This window comes from Orbicella faveolata, unplaced genomic scaffold, assembly GCF_042242905.1.
Source record: "Orbicella faveolata isolate gen_17 unplaced genomic scaffold, um_ofav_v1 contig_35, whole genome shotgun sequence".
NCBI classification, from domain to species: domain Eukaryota; kingdom Metazoa; phylum Cnidaria; class Anthozoa; order Scleractinia; family Merulinidae; genus Orbicella; species Orbicella faveolata.
In genome coordinates, this window is record NW_028301564.1 from 27,787,288 (window position 1) to 27,808,963 (window position 21,676).

The 21,676-nt window shown below is 37.2% G+C and overlaps 1 protein-coding gene across 1 annotated transcript; it reads left to right on the forward strand.

The window, feature by feature from the left end:
• Positions 1-1,392: 1,392 nt before the first annotated feature.
• On the forward strand, positions 1,393-20,227 carry LOC110046591 (grainyhead-like protein 2 homolog). The gene is made up of 21 exons (XM_020752280.2): positions 1,393-1,552; positions 1,752-2,042; positions 3,919-4,018; positions 4,607-4,662; positions 5,674-5,749; positions 6,709-6,746; positions 7,243-7,366; positions 8,039-8,106; positions 8,219-8,295; positions 8,747-8,820; positions 8,920-9,031; positions 11,019-11,167; positions 11,762-11,866; positions 12,147-12,234; positions 12,771-12,892; positions 13,674-13,729; positions 13,832-13,880; positions 14,039-14,108; positions 14,249-14,337; positions 15,024-15,088; positions 15,879-20,227. The coding sequence occupies exons 1-21, from the start codon at positions 1,524-1,526 to the stop codon at positions 15,994-15,996; spliced, it is 1,956 nt and encodes a 651-aa protein (XP_020607939.1). The 5' UTR covers positions 1,393-1,523; the 3' UTR covers positions 15,997-20,227.
• The last annotated feature ends 1,449 nt before the right edge of the window (positions 20,228-21,676 follow it).

Sequence of the window (21,676 nt, forward strand, 5' to 3'; positions counted from 1 at the left end):
GTGTACTTTTTAACAAACGATTTATCGTTACAAATGATGACTGAGCTACTACGCGCGCTCTCATTGGTCGATAGGTGTGTTTAGATGAGAGTATGTGAGGCGCGGTTGTGACGTTTTAGATTCGTGCGTATTTTTGAGAATTATTTTGACTAGCAGAAAACTTTTTCCGTGTCGGCTTTGCACATCTGTCTCGAATTCTCCCAACATTAACCCTCCTCGTGTTTAGATGAGGCTATGTAAACACGGAAAAAGTGCTCCTGATTGCTTAAATCTTTATCCTGCTTGCGAAAATCTTTCTAAAATCTGTGCGGCTGCCACATATTGTTTTCCCCGTGATCAACCTGGCATCTTGTTGGATTGACGTCGCCAGCGCATCGGATCCGGCAATCAGTTGCTGCTCAGCTTCTCGATTTGTCGTGCTAACCAGGGCCAACAAATTAAATAAGTGTGTAAATTAGTTCTATGTCCTGCCCCTCTTCACATTTCCTGGACTAACGTCACTAGATGAACAATTCGTGGCCAGTTCAAATCATACTCTTATCAGTATTGTAAGTTAATTTGACCACCACAGTGCTTGCATTTCCACGCAAAACACCTTGCTGTAGTAACCAATGCCCGGGTTGCATGTTTTCTCTTGGGTGGCCGGCCGTGGCGAATACAGGTCAAAACAAATGTCAAACTTTTGAAAAGTAAGAAAATTGCAAAACTACTCACGCGGAATTTTGTTTGAAAGTACTTGACTTAGACTTTGTTGAACTATACCACCGTAACTTCCTATGTCTAACCGCCAGGTTAATCTATTAACTTCCGTGAATCTCTCGGCTCATAATTAGTGCTTAAAAATTCACAGACATACAGAAAATGGCTTGTTTAGATACAAAGGACGCTTTCTTAGTTTTTGCACACGTGAAAAAGAGTCATTGATTCGAATAAGCTTAGATCGAGAAGGGCTTTTCTTTGTTCTGTGATAACGTTGTCACACATCAAACCAGGAAGTATTCATTTTCCGCTCAAGTGAAACTACTGCGTGCACTTGTCGGAAACAGACTTTAGTGGTACGGTTTGAGCACGCGGTCAGTTAGACACATCCTGCCGTGTGAGGCGACATTCACAATCTCTTTTTTGCAGATTACGTACCATTAACCCCCAGGCTTATATAACTCCTCCTCCGGACAGACCTGAAAACAAAAAACCTCAAACCTTATCACAAACTTCGAAACGATAAAAACTCTTAATAATGATGAAAATTCAGGGCAAGGCGACAGCAGAAGTCAATTTGATCAATTTTGTTGTTATTCTCATATTGCGCAATATTTAACGACTTTTCCCTTATTTGGTGAACGATTAGTTATTGACTGCTTCCGATGATGATCGTGATCGTTCGTTCTCAGTCTTCACTGAAAGTCATCATGTTTCGGCTCGAGTCAAGAGTAGCGGGTCCATAAACAGCGTGTACTCGCACGATAAAATTTTTGGAAATCAGATGGATTGGAAGGTTTCAAGCGTTTGGCATTTCTTTTGCCATGGTTGATACAGCTAGGAAGCAAACATTGTAAGGGATCTTTTTTGAAAAAGTTTTTTTTTACCACTCCTGCGGCTGTCTTCCATGGCTTACTCGCTTGGCGTGCGTTCCCTTCGGCGGAGTTTTTGTTTCGTCCGCGGTGTTTTCTTTTGCGCGCGTAAGTGTTGATCCGTCCCTGTTGTGTAGTTCTTTGTGATAACTTGTCGTTCCCGTGTCATTTTTTATGAAGGAAAAGCGCTGGACTGAGTGTTAATATGGCAGGAAAGGTAACAACGGAGGGAAATTCGATTGTTGTTTCGTCGGGGAGTACCAAGACGGTAGTAGGATCACCGACCAGTGAAGGAGTGCGAGACGACCGCAGTTGGAAAGCCTACGTTTCGCAGATCGATTCTCCGATATCATCTTCCTTACTGGTGAACGGAGAGGACTTAAACATGGCGTCGAATCTTGGATTCTTGTACGATTACTACGAGGTCACTGAGGAATCAAACCAGGCTCCCCCTTCGCCACCAAACCAGGGGTAAGTTAGTTTGTTAGCCAGCGCCATCTTGGGCCTAAGAGCAGAAAAATCGAATAATACCTTCATAAATTACTTGTCTCCTGTCGTTTACTAGCTTATGTAGGCAATTTGCGTTGGTCTTTTGTTCGATTGATTTGTTAAAAAAGACCTGTCGAACCTAAAGCGGAATGTTTATGTTTTGTTATTATTATTACGCGTTTTTGACGTTGTTGTTTTCACGAACATAAACTGAAGAGAGCATGTACAAAAATTTTGCGTCTAATTGATATTTTGGTAACACAGACCTCCATGAATCAGAGCACCGGAAAAACAGTATTTAACTTTGCGTTCAATCGGAATATTGGTACGAAAATTATGTACAGTTCCTATCTTGAGGAATACCCTTTTGAGTCAAGAGCCCGCCTTCTGAGTAGGTAACCCCATTAACTTTTTACTGTTTGATTGATCGCAATCTTTTCTGCGCCATTGTTAATTTTCAGTTTGCTTGGGTAAATTTGGTGTGGTTAAAGCATGTACCAGTATGTCGACATTTCTTTCCAATTTCTTATATATTTGAGAAGAAGCTCTCATACAGTCAAGTTATGGAGTGTTACACGCTAACTCAATATATGCATTTGAAAAACTCTTGTTTTCAAGCGAGTAAATATTGGATTTTTTAACCATTTTGATTCTGTTTGTTTCCATTTTTTGTCCTTGCCTCAGCTTCCAGAAACAGCAAATATGCTAAATTCTATTTGAAGTAGTTCTTATAATTATGTAATTTAATGAAAAACTCAAAACAAAATAAATACTGATTCTGATGCATACATTTGATACCGTCGTTACAAAGTCAGTGATGAAATGCAATTGTTGTTGATGTGTTATTTTGCGTGAGATCAGAGAAATTGCGAATACCACATCTCACGTGGAAGATATGACCATGACCTTGTTTAACGTACGATCAGCCCATTGTTTCCTTTTTCCCTTTCTATTGTCAAGGTCAACATTATAAAACAGTTCAAGGTTATCAGTATTTAAATGTACGCCCTTCCAATTTATGCAGTCTTTGTGTTCTTATGGTATGCTTTCATTACCTATCAACCAACTTGGTAAATTAAAATTCACTTGTTACTCTCAGTCTTCAAGTGTGAAGGTTGAAATTATGGGTTAGTGAGGAATCAGCTCTACTGTTTCACATACAAATTTTAACAAAAATTCACCAGTCACATTTTACTTTTAGCCTCTGTGAACAATAGCTTTTTCCCCAAATTCACTCTTTACATATGTCTTTTAGATGCTTTCATGCATCAAACACTAATTTTTGCCCTCTTCACATGTCACATATAAACCCTTTACCTCCCTCTTAGAATTCCCCAGTATCTCCCTGATCTTGAACTCAAATCATTTTTCCTTGGATCATACTTTTTCAGTCACTTACTATCAGCTATCTTGAACCCCTGACATAACAAACTATTTTGCTTCTGGAATTCTTAGAGAACTCCAGGAATTTGAACATTTCTTCAAGGGCTTCGGAAAGTTCCTTGAAAATTATCATTTTTCTACCTGCTTCTGGAAAATTCCTGGAATTTAGCAGTTGAATCAAAGAAGCAAATGAAGTTGTCATTATAACCTTTGCCTCAAACATGTGAATTTTCATTGTTTCTGAGTAGTACAAACCCTGTAGGTGGTTTATGTTGTGTAAGAATATAGTATTCTTATCTCAAGGTTGATGATACCCGCTTCCTTTGTTTGTATAGCAGTGTATTTGTATTATAATTGTTACAAAAAAGTTTCTGACAAAGAAATTAAAGTTGAAACCAGTGGCTCATGCTATAGGTATAATGTTCAGTTTACTACGGTAAATGGCAGCTCAAACTTGGTTTTATTCTTCATTTAGATCTGGAGGATCAGCAGGTCAAGGAAATTCATCTTCAGGGAATAATCATTCCCAAAGTGGAAATAGTGATTCAGATTCAGGCAGTCCTGCTCAGTCAGAGGTAAACTGACATATTTAGCCAGACTGGGAATCTTGCCTCAGTTTTTCAAAGAGTGGGTGGTGCCATCCACCCATAAATCACTGTCCCGTGGATAACATAGTCTGTTTTGCCAACACTTATCTACATGTAGTGGACAGTGATTTGTCTTTTTGATAACCTTATCCACCCTTTGAACAACTAAGGCCTGAACTCTGAACTGAGAATTGAGTTCTCTAACTTACTTCATTCTTCCCTGCTCAAGAAACCCAAACTTTTTTTAGAGATTACTTTGTCCTGCAAGGTCTCAGCTTATTTTTGTTTTTTGATAAGCAACAAGCAGTGCGAAACAGTCCAGAGATCACATTAGATAAGTTTAAGAGCTACTTTGTTGGTGTGGTTGTGAAATGTTAAAAACTGTAACATCTAAGTTGGGGCATTTTCCATAATTTTCACCAAAGAATGTTTGGAGATAGGACACACATAGATCTTTCTGGCCCAAAGCTGAAGCTACATTTTGTACTGACCATTATGCTTTGACTCTGTCTGTGTGGCAGAGAATTGGTTGGTGTTATAATGTTTTAATTACTGTTATTTTTTCGTATTCCTTAGCAAGCTACACTCAGCTTTCTGCAAGCAGTGCAACAAATAAAAAGTCCAAAACACAGGTGAGGTCTTGCAACCAAGATCAATGCTATTTTTCATTTTCTTTTATTTGTGTCCAAAGCAAGCGTGAAATTTTGCTGCAACAATTTTCCATGGCCAATTGTTTCCCATGATCTTTCTGGACAGACTGGACACGGAACTGAAAAAGTGTTACAGATGAAATTTGAAATCCCAGGGCTTTTAAGTGATGTTGTGCTCCTCCTTAACCAAACATTGATATGCTACCTGAATAGCAGCTGTATGAGAGATTACAGTAATACCAATCAATGTCAATACAAGACATGTATTTTAATTATATTTCTCATTAGTCAATATTCCTAAGTGATTTTGCACATCAGCCATATTGATTTACAATGTACAAAATATAATGATCTTGTATTGGCCAGGGACACCTAATTTTTGACAAAACAACACATTTCTGAGGCGTTATTGATGCCTCAAATCCTTAGATTACATATATACACACATGTATATGCCTGCCTGAATTGAGAGAGATGTCCTCCAAATTTACAGATTAAGTTCAAATTTTTGAACATGCAAAGAATGGGGCAATAAAAAGGCCTGCTTTTCATGTAATATATCAAGCACGAAAGACTGCGTTTTTGACCACATTTCCAAACACCAAGAAGAGAGTTGAAAATACATCGCATCGCCTAGCGGAGTATTTTTGACGAACTTTCAGTTGTTTGGAAATGTGGTCAAACACTGTCTGGAGCATTTGATATATCTTCTCAATCAAAACTAAAACTAAGGAGAAACCGGAGAAATAAAATTGTAAAAATCTATGCTAATTAAGATCGGATATCCAAACTGTCATGGTCATGATTTCCTTTGTTTAAACCTGATGAATTAGTAATGAGTTTGAGAGGTGCTTAATTGCAGAGCTATTAACAAATGCATGTTAAGCCCATTACTGTCTTTAGAAAGGCTTTCTTGATGTCATACATAGCTTCAGCGTTAAATTATGAAATGATGTTAAGTGGCAATAAGTTACATTTTGTTATTTGTTTTAGTACACCGTTAGTCCAAGGTGACCATGGTAACCACCATGTTAATCTAAAACAGGAAAAAGTGACCTCAAGTGTTAAGGTACAGTGCATTGTTAATGTCTTCTTTCATGTTTAGTAATAAAGCGATTGTAGAGTCGGGGTGAATAAAATAACATCTACTTTTAATATACTCGAATCAACCGTTACTTCTTGGTTTCCACACACACTGCACATACATTATGCCTGCTTATATAACTACTAAAACAATTCTGATTATGTGATTCGTTCCTTAAACATTCCACGCATGCGGAATTAGTCATGGCAATACAGTGATCACTGGCAGTGAGCATTCTCTTATGGCCTCATTAGCATATATGTATTTAAAAAAACAGGGACATGAGTAATTTTTCACTGGCCAAGTAAAATGAAATTAGTGAAAAATGTTTTTCTCACACGTTGCTGAGATCTGGGTACAGGTTATGTGACCTATGGGGCGGGCAGTTGTTTTTGTTGCCTCGACCATTGCTGACTTTCGCGCCCATCCATCCAAAGATTTTAAGTTTTTATCCAGTACCAGTATATTGTACAATCCTTGAACTATTTTCGTTATTTCCGGTCTTAAGCGTAATGCTACTTGAATTAGCTCTGATTTTGCAATGAAGGTCAGACGGCGGCAGTCAGTTTGACATGGCTGCCAGTGGTGTGTGAGAAAATGAATTAATGCACGATAGCAACTATCCCATTTAGTAATATTGTCATGTGATGTGAAAAAAGTGTAAAGTTTGCAAAGATTGAAATATGTGATTTTAATCCTGGCTTAGTTCCTAGATGTCAATCCCTTTTCACTCTACAATACAATTATTTATTGTACGTACTTTTTTGTGGAAAGTCTCAGAAGTTTATATCAGCTTGGTTCTTTGTCTGTACTTGTCTTATTCAGGACAAGAACTTTTAATCAATTCACAATTCATCATCATTGATCCTCATTGCATCATGGGACTTAATAAGGCCTTAATCAATTCACAATATCAAGCTGCGTAAATTTAATTTGTTTCTCAGGCACTTGCTATTGGTCAGCAGATTAAAGTGCAGCCAAGGTGAAAATTTGAATTTTTCCCAGCACCATGTTATGTATTTGATAAAGCTGTTGACATTTATTGTTTTAGGATATCAATATGGTTTGAACTTTATAATTTTATACTTGAGAACTATATAAATTAATATAATCCTCTTTACTTAGCATTATAATATGGATAGGACCCTGCACGCACTCTGATTGGTCAAAAACCCATGTTTTATCAGATTATAAAACATAGAAAAAGCATGTTTTATTGTTTTTTTGCAACATTACCTCTAGTCAACATTTTTGTTACAGATGGTGAAAAACATTTTCTTTGAAGAAATTTGTGATGAAATTCTCTGTGAAGCATATTTCTTCTAAAAATATATTAATCTCTTTGTGTACATGTAGCACTATGTCATAGTATTGGTCTTGAGAGTTTGTAGCGTTACAAAATGCAGATTTCATTTAACAAGGGTGTAATACCTGTCAGTGATTATTAAGTGACGGTTCTCTTCCCAATTTCCTTTTAGCTCGTCAAGTTGTAGCCATACCCCTATTCCCATTGGTCGCCCTTCATCATACCCACCTTCCAGTAAAGGAACACCACAAGTCAGTGATGTGTCGCCACTTTCACTTAGCACCACTCCCCCTGAGGTTAGTTACATTGTATTCCAGAAAATATCCACACCCTTCCCATGTAAGACCCCCCTCCCCCCCTCCCACCCCAACTTTCCCAGAAATGCCAATTTAGCTTTGTACTTTCCTTTAAATGTTTTGGCCCTTGCGTTCCCCCACTCCCTTGGAATTTCCAGTGATCCTTCAAGGGGTGGGTATGGATATTTTCTGGAGCTGCACATTACAGAAGAAACTGTCTGAGAAATGTACTAGTATCATGTGCTTGTACAAATCATCTATACATGTATTTGAGTTCAAATATATCTACATAGTGTTGGTTTACAATAACTATGGCTGGGGAACTTGTCAGAAACACAAGAGCCCTATGACCTCAGGGTGGCCAGGAAGAGTTAGGATCAGAATATTCTGATTTGCTCTCTTTTGTAGATATTGTTTGACATGTGGGCTTCAGATGCTGTCCTTTTCAGAAGTGTTTATCTTCCCATGATGTAGATACTGCATGTGTTTTGTCAGTGCAACCTTTTTATTGTCATTTGCACAGTCTCATTGGCCAACCCATATGAATGTGTTGAGGAATGGTCATCCATCATCCCCAGAAGATGTATTGAGACAAACATAGAAATGTAGATCAGTTATGTGTGTAACCGTGTACTGTAATGTATTTTTACCGACTTGTGCTTTCTTTTGTAGGCCTTTAACTTCTCTCCGTACACCCAGTCACTAAAATCCACACCAACTGTCTTCTCTGCTCAAGACAAGTAAGATTTACAGATTATTTATACATTATTTTATATTTGTTTGGAATTGTTCACTTGTATTCGCACAGCTTTAAATTACCACCCCTGACAATGCATTATTGCTTTTTTCAAGGTATACATTCATTCTTGAGGCACCAACGTCTATCATTCAAAGAAGAGGAGACGATACATTAACATATCTCAACAAAGGTATCTAGCAGGTTGTTTTATAAACTGTAGATCTGCTTCAGGGCTTAGTGATAGGTCAACATCTGTAGGGTGATCTGTTGGACTTTGATCAACAACTCTAAGTTCAATGACTGACTGTGGTCACTGTGTTTTATTCTTGGGTAAGACACTTTATTTCCACAGTGTCTGTTTTCACCCAGTAGTTTAAACTTTTTCTGAGTAAAACCTAATTTACATATATTAACTATTTAAAAACTGTGAAAGTTGCAATTTTCAGCTAGGTGTGAGATCAAAGTATTCAACCTGGCATGATACTCACAAGTGCAAGTCATCTTTGCAACTCATCATCTAATTCCCATACAGGGGAAGAAGTAAAAGAATTCCTATCAAAGTCACTTTATGGTCAAGAAACAGGCAAATGGAGTAATGACAGTGATGTCTAATTCTGTGAACTTTGCTCTCTCTTTTTCAGGACAATTTTACGCTATAGGCTTTGAGGGTAATGTGGATCCTGCAACAACTGATGGTGAAATCCAAAGAGTAAAGGTATGATTGGTTATGCTGTTGCACTAAAGAGAACTGTGTCCTATGTGGTAAATCTTGCAGAGCTTTTCCTAAATAATGCAATTTCCCATTTCATTGCAGTCTTACGTACATCTGGTTTTTCGTGATGAGAAGGATCCCAGGACTGAATGTGAACACTGGCAATACTGGCACAGTCAGCAACCAAATCCTCAACAACGAGCATTTGATATTGGTAAGTTGGATAATCTCAGTGTCACCTTGTTTGTCCAATGGAAGGCTATAGCCACAGTTAGGTGAGACATAAAGCCAAAAACAAGGCTAAGATATTAGATGCATCATATGGAAAGTGCCTGTTTTTGCTTTTCCCAGAAAAGTTCTGTAAATTAGTGTGTTGTATGATTGTGAAGCAATCAAACAATCAGAAGTAAAATGCAATTTCATTGTTGTTTTAATACTTAAAATGTTACTTTAGTTTTGACTGCAGTGTACTGTGTACTATTGTTTCTTTTTAGCTAACATGTACAGATTTAGTAATTAATTAATCAACAGATTTCTAATGGTAATTGAACTGAGTGGAGTGCAATTTGGTCTGAAATCATACGCGTGATTTCAAAATCGAACTCGCGCTGCGCGCTCGTTCGATCTGAAATCACAAGTATGATTTCAGATCAAAATTGCACGACATGAAGTTCAATTGCCACTTTATTAGATCCATTTTGAAATCGCACAATTTTATCGCCTTAATTTTTAGACTTTTGGTGTATTGTTCCAGTAGCCAGTTTGTTAAAAAAAAGCGGAACCGGAAACGCCTTTACGTCTCATTTAGTATGCAAAACGATGTCATGTGACGAAAACTCATCCGAGCATGACAAAGAAACAAGCGGTTTTGAAGTCAGAACGAAAATAGTCTGCTTCAGGTATAAAAGTTCAATTCTCGTCGGTTGAATCAATGATGGAAGGTCTTTCTTTCTTGTGTGGTTGAGGCTGAGACTTTTCATTGTCTTTGGAGAAGGAATTTGAAGGTGCATCCTGCGTAATTCTGTGATGGATTTCTTTTGAGTTGTGAAACTCCCTCGAGTGCACGATGCCCTGTGGATGGTACGTTTTTTTTCTTTCATACCGTTTAATGGCATGATTTTAAGGGAGTCCAGCTCGTTATCATCTCCGTTTCTTTTTGTGACCTCGGCGAAGGACTCAATACTCAGGACCTTGTCAAGTTCTTGCAGCGCCATTTGTTTCAAGATATTTCCAAGATGGCAGGACTAACACCAGCTTCGTAAGACGTTCATTCATTCACTGTTTTGTGGAGCGGGGCGTATTTTGACTATGTTTATTCACAGCGACAGAGTTGAGCTCTTTTGTTGCTTCGTTTGAAACTACCAGAAACCTGGAAACATCTACCTTCTTGAGATGGCCCTGAATTTGTTGTTGAGTGGTTTTCGTTTGTTTATGTTTTACTGGACTCGGTATCATACGGATTTTGAGCAGATGTTGAAGAAAAATCGCCAAAATATTCGTCAAAATGGACACTGAAAGTTGGAAACTTCCATTAAAGTTGGTGTTCAGCCTGAAGGAGCTGATAATCGTCATTTAGAAACTGTAATTAATTACATTCGTCAAGTTTTCTGGAAAAAACACACAATAACAACAGAGTTTTGGCAATACTAGTTGCTAAATTATCCACACAATGGCTTTTTGCCTTTCATTTTCCAGAAATTTTATTGTTTACTTTAAACTAATATTGAAATCTGATTTGTTGTTTTGTTTTACTGTCCCATTTTCAATGGCTGAGAAAAAGATGCGATTTAGAGCAAAAAATAGTGCGATTCATGAATAAATCGCACCATTGAGAGCCAATCAGATTGCAAGGATAGCCAGTGATTTCAAAATGGATTTAATAAGTAACTTAAATTGATGAATGAAAATAATACAGAATCATTGACTTGTCTTACTTTGGTTACTTTGCTACAGCTGTGCATTGTATGTCGGTTCTGATTAATTAAATGCATGGCATCAGTGATTTATTCAATGATAAAATAATGAAATAACCAATTGCTTTTGACTAATCAATTTACTAATAATTACATGTCTATTGATATTCATCAGTCTAAAAATAAACATTGTCTATTCAATCATTCATTCATATCCTTCTATTTCGATTTATATCAATTTATATTATAAATTGTATCATTATTATTTTGATTCATTCATTTATTCAGATCGCAAATCTTGCCAAAACATAGAGGAGAATATAGATGAGATATCTTACAATGCAGCAGGGTTTACATGGAGTCCTCACTTGAATGCCAAGATAGTCATCAGGATTAACTGCTTGAGTACTGACTTCTCCTCTCAGAAAGGAGTCAAGGTTGGTGATCAATGTGTACAATGTTTTCCCTTTTGCCCCCTTGTCTCTAACTACAAGCAGTGTAGATAAAGAGGGGCTGCTTTGACTGTTGTAAGGGAGATATGGAGCTTGGCAAATGCCAAAGAGGTAAAGTACTGAACAGTAGTGAGTGGGAGGTGTACCTATCTCTTTGTGCCTAGGTGTCACATAAGGCCTCCATTGGAAGGTGTAAAGAGTTATAAATCTGGAATGTGAAATCAGTGATTGTGGCACCCAATGTACTTCTCGGGGAAGTCATTGTAAAACAGCTTGAGATTTATTTGCAGGGTAGGGGGAGAATTTGCCATGGGAGAAATGTAAAATCATGGCTTCATCTATTTGCCTCTCTCCATTTTCTCTTTTCTTTTTTTTTTTTAAGTTGAGTCCCCTGCCCCCTTTTCCCCTCCCCCACCCCATCCTTAATATTAAGCAGGCTTTACTGCTGTTGGATTAGCAAGTCTGTTTAGGTATGTTTAAGTTGTTCCTTGAACTAATAAAAGAGGCTGTTCTGTACAGTGTCTCTGTAATGGATTATTTATAACTCAGATCATGGCAGATCTGTTGATTCTTCTGCAGGGAATTCCACTGCATCTTCAGATAGATACTTATGAAGATTTAACTAATCCTGATGCAGAGCCAGTGCATAGGACCTTTTGTCAGATTAAAGTGTTCCGTGACAAAGTAAGTGAATCTTGGTTAATACTTGAAGGGTTGCATGGAAAAAAGACCTTAAGTGACATCTGATAGACTGCAAGATTCTTCTAGTAAATTGGATTCTTCTTCCTTCTATGAAAGAAAGGAGAATTTGACATGAGATCGAGAGGGATTTTTCCCACACACCCCTTCACTTGATCTACATGTATGTACTTTGGCATCTGCAATAAACAGGTCATTTGGCAATTTTCTTTCCTTGTTTCTATAATCTTGCTTACGCTGAAATATTGTACTGTCATTTACCAAGGGTGCAGAAAGAAAGAACAAAGATGAATCCAAGAGTGCAGAAAAAAGGATTCAGAAATGGGTGAAGCAAAATACTTCATCTTGTGCTGGTCAGTTTTGTCCTTGTTTAAGTCAAACAAAATGTTTGAAGAAATTATTTCCTGGATATAATGCAACTGTTGTTCTGGGAGTTCAACTTTATTCTCAAGCTATAGATGTCATGAGTTTCTGCTTTAAACAAAATGTCCAAAACATTTTTATGGTGGATTTTAGTCCTGCTATTTTGTAGTTGGATGTTCCTCTTCTAGATCCATCAGATTTGGATAAGTCATATGAATTCGAATTTCCATTCTGTATAAAAGTCAAAGTGAATTTAATTGTGTCTGATATTTTATTGCAATGAGTCATTCCCCATTACAAAAGTTCATGAAATTGTTTAACTGGACACTTGAATAGGTGTAACTTAGATCACTGTGTGTCAAATGTAGTCATCCAAACTTATCACGATTTACTTTGATAATGTCAACATTGACTGTTGTTAGCGGTGCAAGAGGTTTGTTGCATTAAAAGAGCGATGAGCATACAATAATAAAATTATTCACTTCTAAGTGTCCATCAGTAAAAATAATCATTCTGTTATTTTCAGATCCTAACATGGTTTCTCCTACAAGTCTCTTCCATCCTCCCAGTAAATACACGCAGTTGCAAACAACCACTCCTTTAGGCCCTAAGCCTGTTCTTTTTACTCCGACTGTACATAGTGCACATGTGAGTTGACTTCTACATGATTTTGTATGAAGGCTACTGAATGTTTGAAGGATAATGTCCAGGAATTGCTTTTCATGGAAGAAGTGATCGTTGAAGTGCTTTACTGATGTGAGGCTGATGTAGCTTCCTCTCTAAATAGTGTAAATTTAACTAATTAATTTATTTATATACAACTTTTTACATGACTCTAAAGTTGATTTCCTCACTGGTTGTGTCCAGAAACAGTGCTATTGAAGTCTTCCGTCACCTGGACAATCGCAACACTAAGATTAACAGCTAGACCCATTTACTGTTGGCAAGTTATAAATGAGACCTTAAGAGAATCATTAACTAATAACACAATGTGCAGGCTCAGAACACATTCATACCCACACCAAGGATGGTCATTGGAAATTCCAAGGGGGTTGGGGGGATCTCAATAGCCAAATTTTTAAAGGGAGAGTACAGAGCTTGATGTTGTGACTGCTGGCTTTGCCGATGCTACCAATTTATTTTAGCTGCATTTAACTTTTCACACTTTTCACTGAAACACTTTGACCAAATCTGAAAACTAGGGGCCAGCTGGCCCCAAGGTTTTTTCCTGAAGGTCGAGCCCTGAAGTATGAAGCTAAATTGAAAATTCTAGGGGTAGGGGGGTAAAAACCAAATAACCATCCTTGGTGGAGGTAGTATATGAATGTTTTCTGGAACCACACAATTAAATTTTCTCTTTGTGGGATTGATTGTTTAAAATTCGCTTGCTTTTCTTTGATGCGTTTTTCTTTCTGTACGTAATTTTCAGGGTGCATCTTTTGAGGAGTCATCGTTGCAGACCTTGTCCCTTTTGGCATCCATTAAGTAGGTTGACTTAAACTGTTGATTAATTGATTCTTTTTTCCGAAAAATGTGAATTAAGTGATGGAATGTTTAGAGATTAATAGTTTGGTTTTGATATTGTAGGGATAGAGAAAACAAGAGAACACTACAGTCTCATTTAGTCATGGCTAAGGTAAATAATTTTCTGTTAACTAACTGTATGTTTCTTCTAGCTCTGTGTAGATCTTTTCCACATGATTTGGTGTCAAGTGGATTTCTGGGACAGTTTTAGGTATTACGTAGTTTAGAAATTTATTCCCAACTAATTACAAATATTTATTTTTTGGGTAGGATGAACTTGCTGATTTAGAGGTCGTTCCTAGATTAAAAGTGCAAAAAATCCACAGACCTAACAGGCCAGGTTAGTAACTTCATAATGATAGTTTAATTCTTACCAGAATTGTTTATTTAGAAAAAAGTAAAATTGACATCAGAAAATTGATTATTTCCAGCAACGTGTAGAACTTCATGTACTGTATGACTGTGTTAATTTTCTTGTAGCTGTTACCATATATGTAAAGAAAGAGGAGGAAAAGGTTTATAATGCACTGATGCTTGACAGCTTAACAGTTGGAGATATGGTTGAGGCAGTAAGTGATTTTACCTCCTCTTATCACAGGGCATTGTGCTGTGTAAATTGATTTCTTTGCATTGAAACCATATCAGCAAAGTAAAACCAACTTTGTATTGGGATCAGAGAGTAATCTTCCGTTGAACAAAGGAGACAGCTGTACATTTTACCGATAATACCATGGTAACCTTACACAGCCCATAAAGTGCAAGCTAAGGAAAGCCATATTTTTGCAAAATTTGCCCCTGTGCTAACAACACTGTGCAGGTAAGGTTTGAAGCTGTGCATGGTGGGAGTCTGGGAGGCGCAGTGGCCTCGTGGTTACTGCGCTCGTCTCCGGATCGAGCGGTCCGGGTTCGAGCCCTGGCCGGGGACATTGTGTTGTGTTCTTGGGCAAGACACTTTACTCTCACAGTGCCTCTCTCCAACCAGGTGTATAAATGGGTACCGGCGAACTTAACGCTGGGGTTAACCCTGCGATGGACTAGCATCCCATCCAGGGGGGAGTAGAAATACTCCTAGTCGCTTCATGCTACAGAAACTGGGATAAGCTCCAGCCTGATGGGCCACTTGGCTCGTATGGCTCGTATTGTTATGCGTATTATTATTGTTAAAGTTTTGTGTTAGGTAAAATTATTATGTGTAAATGTACCAGTCGCCATTTTTTCCAATGTGTGATTGATTTGACTTGTGATTATATTTCAGGTTGCCAGTAAATATGGCATGCCACCAGAAATGATAAAGAATGTGTACAAGAAGACTAAGAAGGGGTAAGAGATACACAAGTCATGTGTTCTTCTACATCTGCGTATAACTCTTAAAGTGGAGACACTCAAACCATTAACATTCAACATTTTTTTGTTGACTTAAGAATGAGGAATCTTCATACAACATTAACATAAATATTTACTCTGTGAAATGCCCTCGTTCTATAGCCACAAAAAATGTACTAAAACATGTCAGGTGTTATAGTTCAAGAATCCTCACAGTAGTAAATGAATACATTTGTTTCTTGGTTGTAAGTTGAGGAATTGTCAGCCATTCTTGTCCATCACCAGCTGCAGGTTGCTGTCAGCTGGAAAATAGATGAATTAGCAAATAAATAGATAGGATTAGCAAATTTGTTATATGACATAGAAAATTACTTCACTAGGATTTGCTGAGAGCAAACCAATTAATCTTTGATTTTTAGTTTACACTGCAGTCCAAATTAATGTGTGTGTGTTTGCAATTTTTCGCAGTCCTAGGTAATAAATGGGTAATCATTGAAAGCTTGATCAATTATGGATGTACACTTCTTGTGGTATTTGGAGATTCTCTCAAATTGCACTCACCTAAAGGCTCATGTATCACTTGTAGTGTAAGTCCTTAATTGCACTGTCTCATATTCATACAATTACCCATACCAAATAGATGGATTAGCATAAATACATGGATTAAAAAATAAAATTCACGGGAGCTTTGAAGCACTGAAATATTGGATGCTTACAATGTAGCTATAATTGTTCAAATTATCTTGAGTTGTTTGTTATTGACAATAGACAATTTTCTTTGTTTCAGTATCCTTGTAAACATGGATGACCGCATGATTGAGCAGTTTGTTGATGAAGATGATTTCATCATTAACTTAGACTTCGATAATCAACTTGGACACTTCGAGTTAACTTTGCAGTACTGAAAAATTTCCTGTCCATAACAACTAGGTACCACAGTTACCTAGGAAACATACATTTCCATTAATGTTGAAGTGACAGTACACCCTTCAGAGTTTTATTTAAATGATTATAAAACTAGAAGTATTTGTTAACCCTGAAGTTTATTATTTTGTTGCTATTCTAAATCTAGCCCTAGGATTTCACAGTAATGGTCATGTCCAGTTTCATGTCAGTACCATTATCCAGAAACGACAGAACCAAAAAGCGTCTCCTGTTGACCTATTTGGTCTCACTAATCAATATTCAATTTGTATGATTTTGTTTTTGTTTCACTCTGATTCTAATTAACAAGTGAAGTAAATGTTTAACTATGACTACAGTAAGTATACATGTAAGTAACTAAATAATTCCAAGTGCATTTTGGAATAAATAAGCACCAGTAAATTTTTCAGTAGTCTTTAAAAAATTCACAAGTGCTTATTCATTGCAAATTGCACAAGAACTTGTTAGTAATATACATGCAATTTAATTTCAGCTTTCCGCCCTCAATTTTAACTTTTTTGCAGTCAATTTCAACTTTCTTCACTGTTCAGGAGTCACCACTGTAATTGATGTGTTCTTAGGCAGTTGGGATGCTGAAATTTTTGCAATGTGTGTTGTTGTAATACATGTATATGACACAAAAATTGTGAGTGCACTCCATTCAATGAAAAATTCTGGTTTGAATTCCCAGAAATTTCCAGTGATAAACGAAACAGCATTTTCCATAATTTCTGGAAATGGGGACATGGGGTATACCAAACTTTCCAGAAATTTCTTACTGGGAATTTCCATTCCATTTGGCTTTCCTCTTAGAATTTTCAGAATTTCCAGAATTCCCAAGAATGGTCTTTTTGGAAATTGAACAATTTCTGGAAATTTTCCCAGGAAATGTCTGCACCATTTGTTCCTGTTTTGAAATTTTTGACCGTACGTGATTGCTATCTTGTATCCATCCCAAAGTGGAATGTCATCTGGGCTTGATCAATACAAGATGGTGAACAAGTCGTTGATAGAGGATAATATACCACAATCCCAGGCAATCCTTTTTGATTTTTGATTTCTTGTGGCCTCCACAGCAAAGAAAAAGTATAAGGATTTCCACTTTTTGCAAAATTAATAAAAGAATTCAAACATTCAGGTAGAGGTAATTTTGTATTCACTTTGAAGCCAATATACAGAGTACATCACTTCATTAAACCTATCACACCATGTTATGGTTCTTGTAAATTTTGGTACTTTTTCATCAGATCATAAAAAAAAAAATAATAATGTAACTGAAGTTATTGGTAGGAAATGGTCTTACACCCTTTCATGTAATGCTAAATTCTTGAATTTAGTTGTAATTCTGTGATGAAGGAAGTGCAATTAAGACCAGTGTTAAGAAAACAGAAATTGATCTCAAGTAACATTTTCTTTATTTGACTGTATGGTGCTCACTGCATTCCTGTTCAACATAAAGAAACCGTAACCATAACAACTCTGGTACAGTGGAACCCCACCTTACGGCCAGCCAGTTAATATGGTCACCACTTTATTCTTGCCTGAACAAAAGCTCAGTCAGTCATTGTCTTATTTAAAGATCTCCTTTAATATGGTCACCCCATTAATACAGCCAGGCGTTCATGGCCCATTCATGACCAGATAAAGAGGGTTCCACTGTATGAAGATTGTACTTTAATATCTACATGCATATTATTTTCATGTAGATTCCTCAGCAACTCCTATGCATTAGGGAGTGAGGCATGTTGCACTTCTGTTTTGGAGCCAAGGAACTAAAACTTTGAATTTTCTTCAAAATGTTAGAAAATTGTTCATAAGAAAAAACATTGCTGAAACAAATAACCATGATGGCATTGCATCTTAACAGAGACCTTACTTCTTTTACCCACAAACTGCAACATCTAGGAGATCCTTATAAGTAACTGGAATTACAGGAATTTGAATAATTATATTTTAGAATACACATGACATGAATTTTATTAATTAGCCAGTTGATAGAGATTAATTTTTCATAAATTAGGCAGCAAACTTGTGAAGCAGGCAGACACTGGCCACCATCTCGTATTGGTAAAAAAATATTGTATTATTAATGTTAATTAATTATTAACCTAAAGTGTGGAATGTACCAGTATTTACCATGTTACTTTACTTGAAAGCATAATGATATGATTAGCATTGTTATATAAATACACTTCAAGCTCAAAATAGTTATATACTGCAATGCAGAGAACTAGTAACTGTACAAAGTGAAGTCTTTTTAAACAGAGGAGTGTTGTTGCAAAGATTTCCTCTCACTGACAATGATTAACCGGCATCAATTGGTACCACACATGCTGCAGAACTTCAAACTAATATTTTTAACAGGAAATAAGTAATGTACTCAGCTGCAAACACTTGTACATGTGGCTTAGGCAACAAGGAAACATTTCTTTTGCAAGTTCAGAGTAATCAGGAAATAAATTAAAATTAACAATTTTTGGATAATGGGGCAATGTGCTGTTCCAGAAAGCATCCATACCCCCCCCCCCTTCCCCCCCATGAAAGTTTTTTTTTTTTTTGGTTGACTCCCTTCTGCCACCCACCTTCCTGTTTTAACTCTAGCTAAACATCTAACTAAATATCTTTTTAAAACTTAGCTTTTGAAACCCCTCTCTCCATGATAATTTCCATATCCATTTGGGGGTGGGAATGGAGATTCCATGGAACTGCACATTGAGCATTTTATCCTTTAAGTTGTCTGTTCATATTAAATTTGATTTGCTAGCCATTTTCTGTACACAGTGAATATGACCTGTAGCTTAAGGCCATAACACTGACCCTGTTGAAGAGGTGGCTTTATAAACAGGTTTCTTAATTAACAGAAGTTAATGACTGACCAAGCGTTTTCTATGAGCCAAAGAAGTGGCCATGATAACCAGTTGGTTGTATCAATGGTTAGGCAGAGTATTACTGTAGTTGAAGGAATTGGAACAATGCGATAATATCATTACTCCTTTGTAATCATGCCCTTGTTGTGACTCATGTGCTAAACTTGAGATTGATCTTTTGAGAAAAAAATACAGGTTTATCTCTGTTGGGGCTTGAAGACTTCACTGGCAGATATTTACACATTTTGACAACAGAGACAGAACTCAGTTACCCTTTCGTAAGACAACCATCTCTAGCTCCTTCACAGCAATCTGCCTCTTTAGTGCATGTTCAAGTTTCACTTGTCACTAGACGAAGCTTCAGGGAGAAGCAAGACTGCTTGGCTATTTAGTCTAATGGAGGTTAAAGTTGAAGTAAGATTAAACATATTAATATAATTGTGCTTTTCTATCCCTGTCACTCTGGTAAATTATTTTCGTACAGTATTTAAGAAAAGGCATATTTGTACAAGTTACTCGGACACATCCACAAGATCAATTTTAAAACTCCCCTAATGCTTTTCATACATTTTGTAAAAACTACCATGGGAGGACGTAGTGTGAAGCGATATCTCTCGGCTTGCCTGATATTTGATGTTTTTAAGGCAGATTTTAGAAAAAAAAAGAATTAACCAGTGATGTTGGATTGAAAATGTTCCTCTCATGTGGTGCACACTGTCTTTTATCTTCTTCAAAACAAAGTAGTGCACAGATGGAATTAATTTAACTTTTGGTGTAATGTCAAAATCCAGAACAGTTTACCAAGACCAAAGTAAAATTAGGTAGGATTTATTCTTTTGTCTTTTCTCAGAAATATTTCTCCTCTTGTTGGTGTTCTTATTGCAGTTATTATTTTTTTATTATTTATTCAATTTTAGATCCAGGAAAGATAATTAATCATTGCATTATTTTCGTTTACTGTGATACATTGAGCCATTCTTGAGAGAACTAAGGCTTCAAAGTATTTGAAACTTCTCAACAGAGCAGTGAGATATTAAGATTTGTGACCTTTTTCGATTTTTTGGAGCTTAGAATGAAAACTACTGACACTGCTGTACCTTGAATGTGCAAAATGCAAAATGCAAAATGTAAAAAAAAAAAAAAAGAAAAGAAAACACTTCATCACTGGCAATTTTGTCTGTGGATAAGGGCTCCGTTACTTAATACAGTAGGGTTGTTTATTGTGATTCAACTCCACAAGAAACTGTGCATACAGCTGTAAAAAGTGGCATTCTTAATGGATGATTAAGGTTGAAAAGCTAAAGTGAATGTGTGACTTGAAATAAAGCCTAACAGAATTACTTTATGGTTTGTGTTGTTTGTAATAGTTGCAAACCTCTTCCTTGGTTGGGAGATTAAACTGGCAGTCCAGCTGAATGGTCCTTTTGACCATCTGTAAATGATGAGGCAATTACACTAATTAATTGCCACTCTTCCATTTGTTAATGGGAAAGCAAAATGTTGTTTTATACTACTTAAGTGAACATCTCCTTCAAACCCTTCTGAGTGACATGGTACAGTACCTTCCTTCTTGACAAAACTGTAGGAGTGGGGATAAGATAAGCCCCTCTATAGGTCTATGTGGTCGACTGGAGCCAGGGTGCTAATTTCACCTTGCTTTCTATTTTCAGCATCCTAGTTCATTCAAAATAATAACAATTTGACCCTTTGAACAACTTGACACAGGTGATGGTATGGCCGAACTTTATGCTCAGATTGTGGTCTTTAGCTTAGTGATGGGCTGGGGTACTCATGGAATGTTTGGTGGGATCTTCCTCCCACCCTTATCTTTCATTTTGCATGCTTGATTTCATAACTGGCATCTAAACTCGTATGTAAGTTTTAGAATTAAAGGTAACGCAAAGGATTTTGAGGCACAGCATCTTTTTTACCAGAGACTTTCAGACCAGAAGGCAAACCGATACCAAACTTCAGACTAAAATAGCATGTGGCCATTGTTTAGCCTAAAACATGATAAAGTCCATATCCTCTGGGGTGCACGTGGTCGGTACCTAATGCAAAGCTACCATTAAGCACTGTATTCCATAACACCTGTTTATGGCCAATTATGCTTGCCAAGGCCTTCATGTTACAGGTAAACGGGAATTTTCATGTTGTTGTTATACTCTAAGTGCTATGGGTGTGAAGATCAAGGCAGGTGTGTTATGGGTGAGAAGATCAAGGCAGGTGACAGGTGACTCCAAACAAGTCAAACCCACCTTAAGTACCTTAACTGACTGAATAAGCTTCCCCTGGTCTGAATAAGCTCCCTATCTACTGAACATCACTTGTTACAAGAGCACCCTAACTCTTACCCCCCACCCCCCCACCCCCCGCCCCTCCCTCCCATTTTATTTGTGAATACCCACATCAAGCATCCCCATCCTCAGGGCTGCCAAGGAAGGGAAGGGATGAGGAAAAAAGAATAGCAGAAACTGATGTGAACCAGTACAGTGGGAAAAAAAAACAAAAAAGGCTGGCTGGACCTAGGGACAGATCCTGCAATGGGCAGCCAACAGACAGCATTGGAATGTATTGCCAACAGCCTTAGGGCCACTTAAAGAGGATTGTGTGTTGTATGTGTATATCAAGCATGATAGCAATACATGGCAGGCTGTGGGATTCAGTTATTAATACTTACTTAATCATCTTCATCCCATGTGGGATATTCAGCAATGATCCCTCTCCATTTATCTCTATTCATGTGGCATGCTGTGCTGCACCCCAAGTGAGTGTTTATGCCACTGAACTCAGC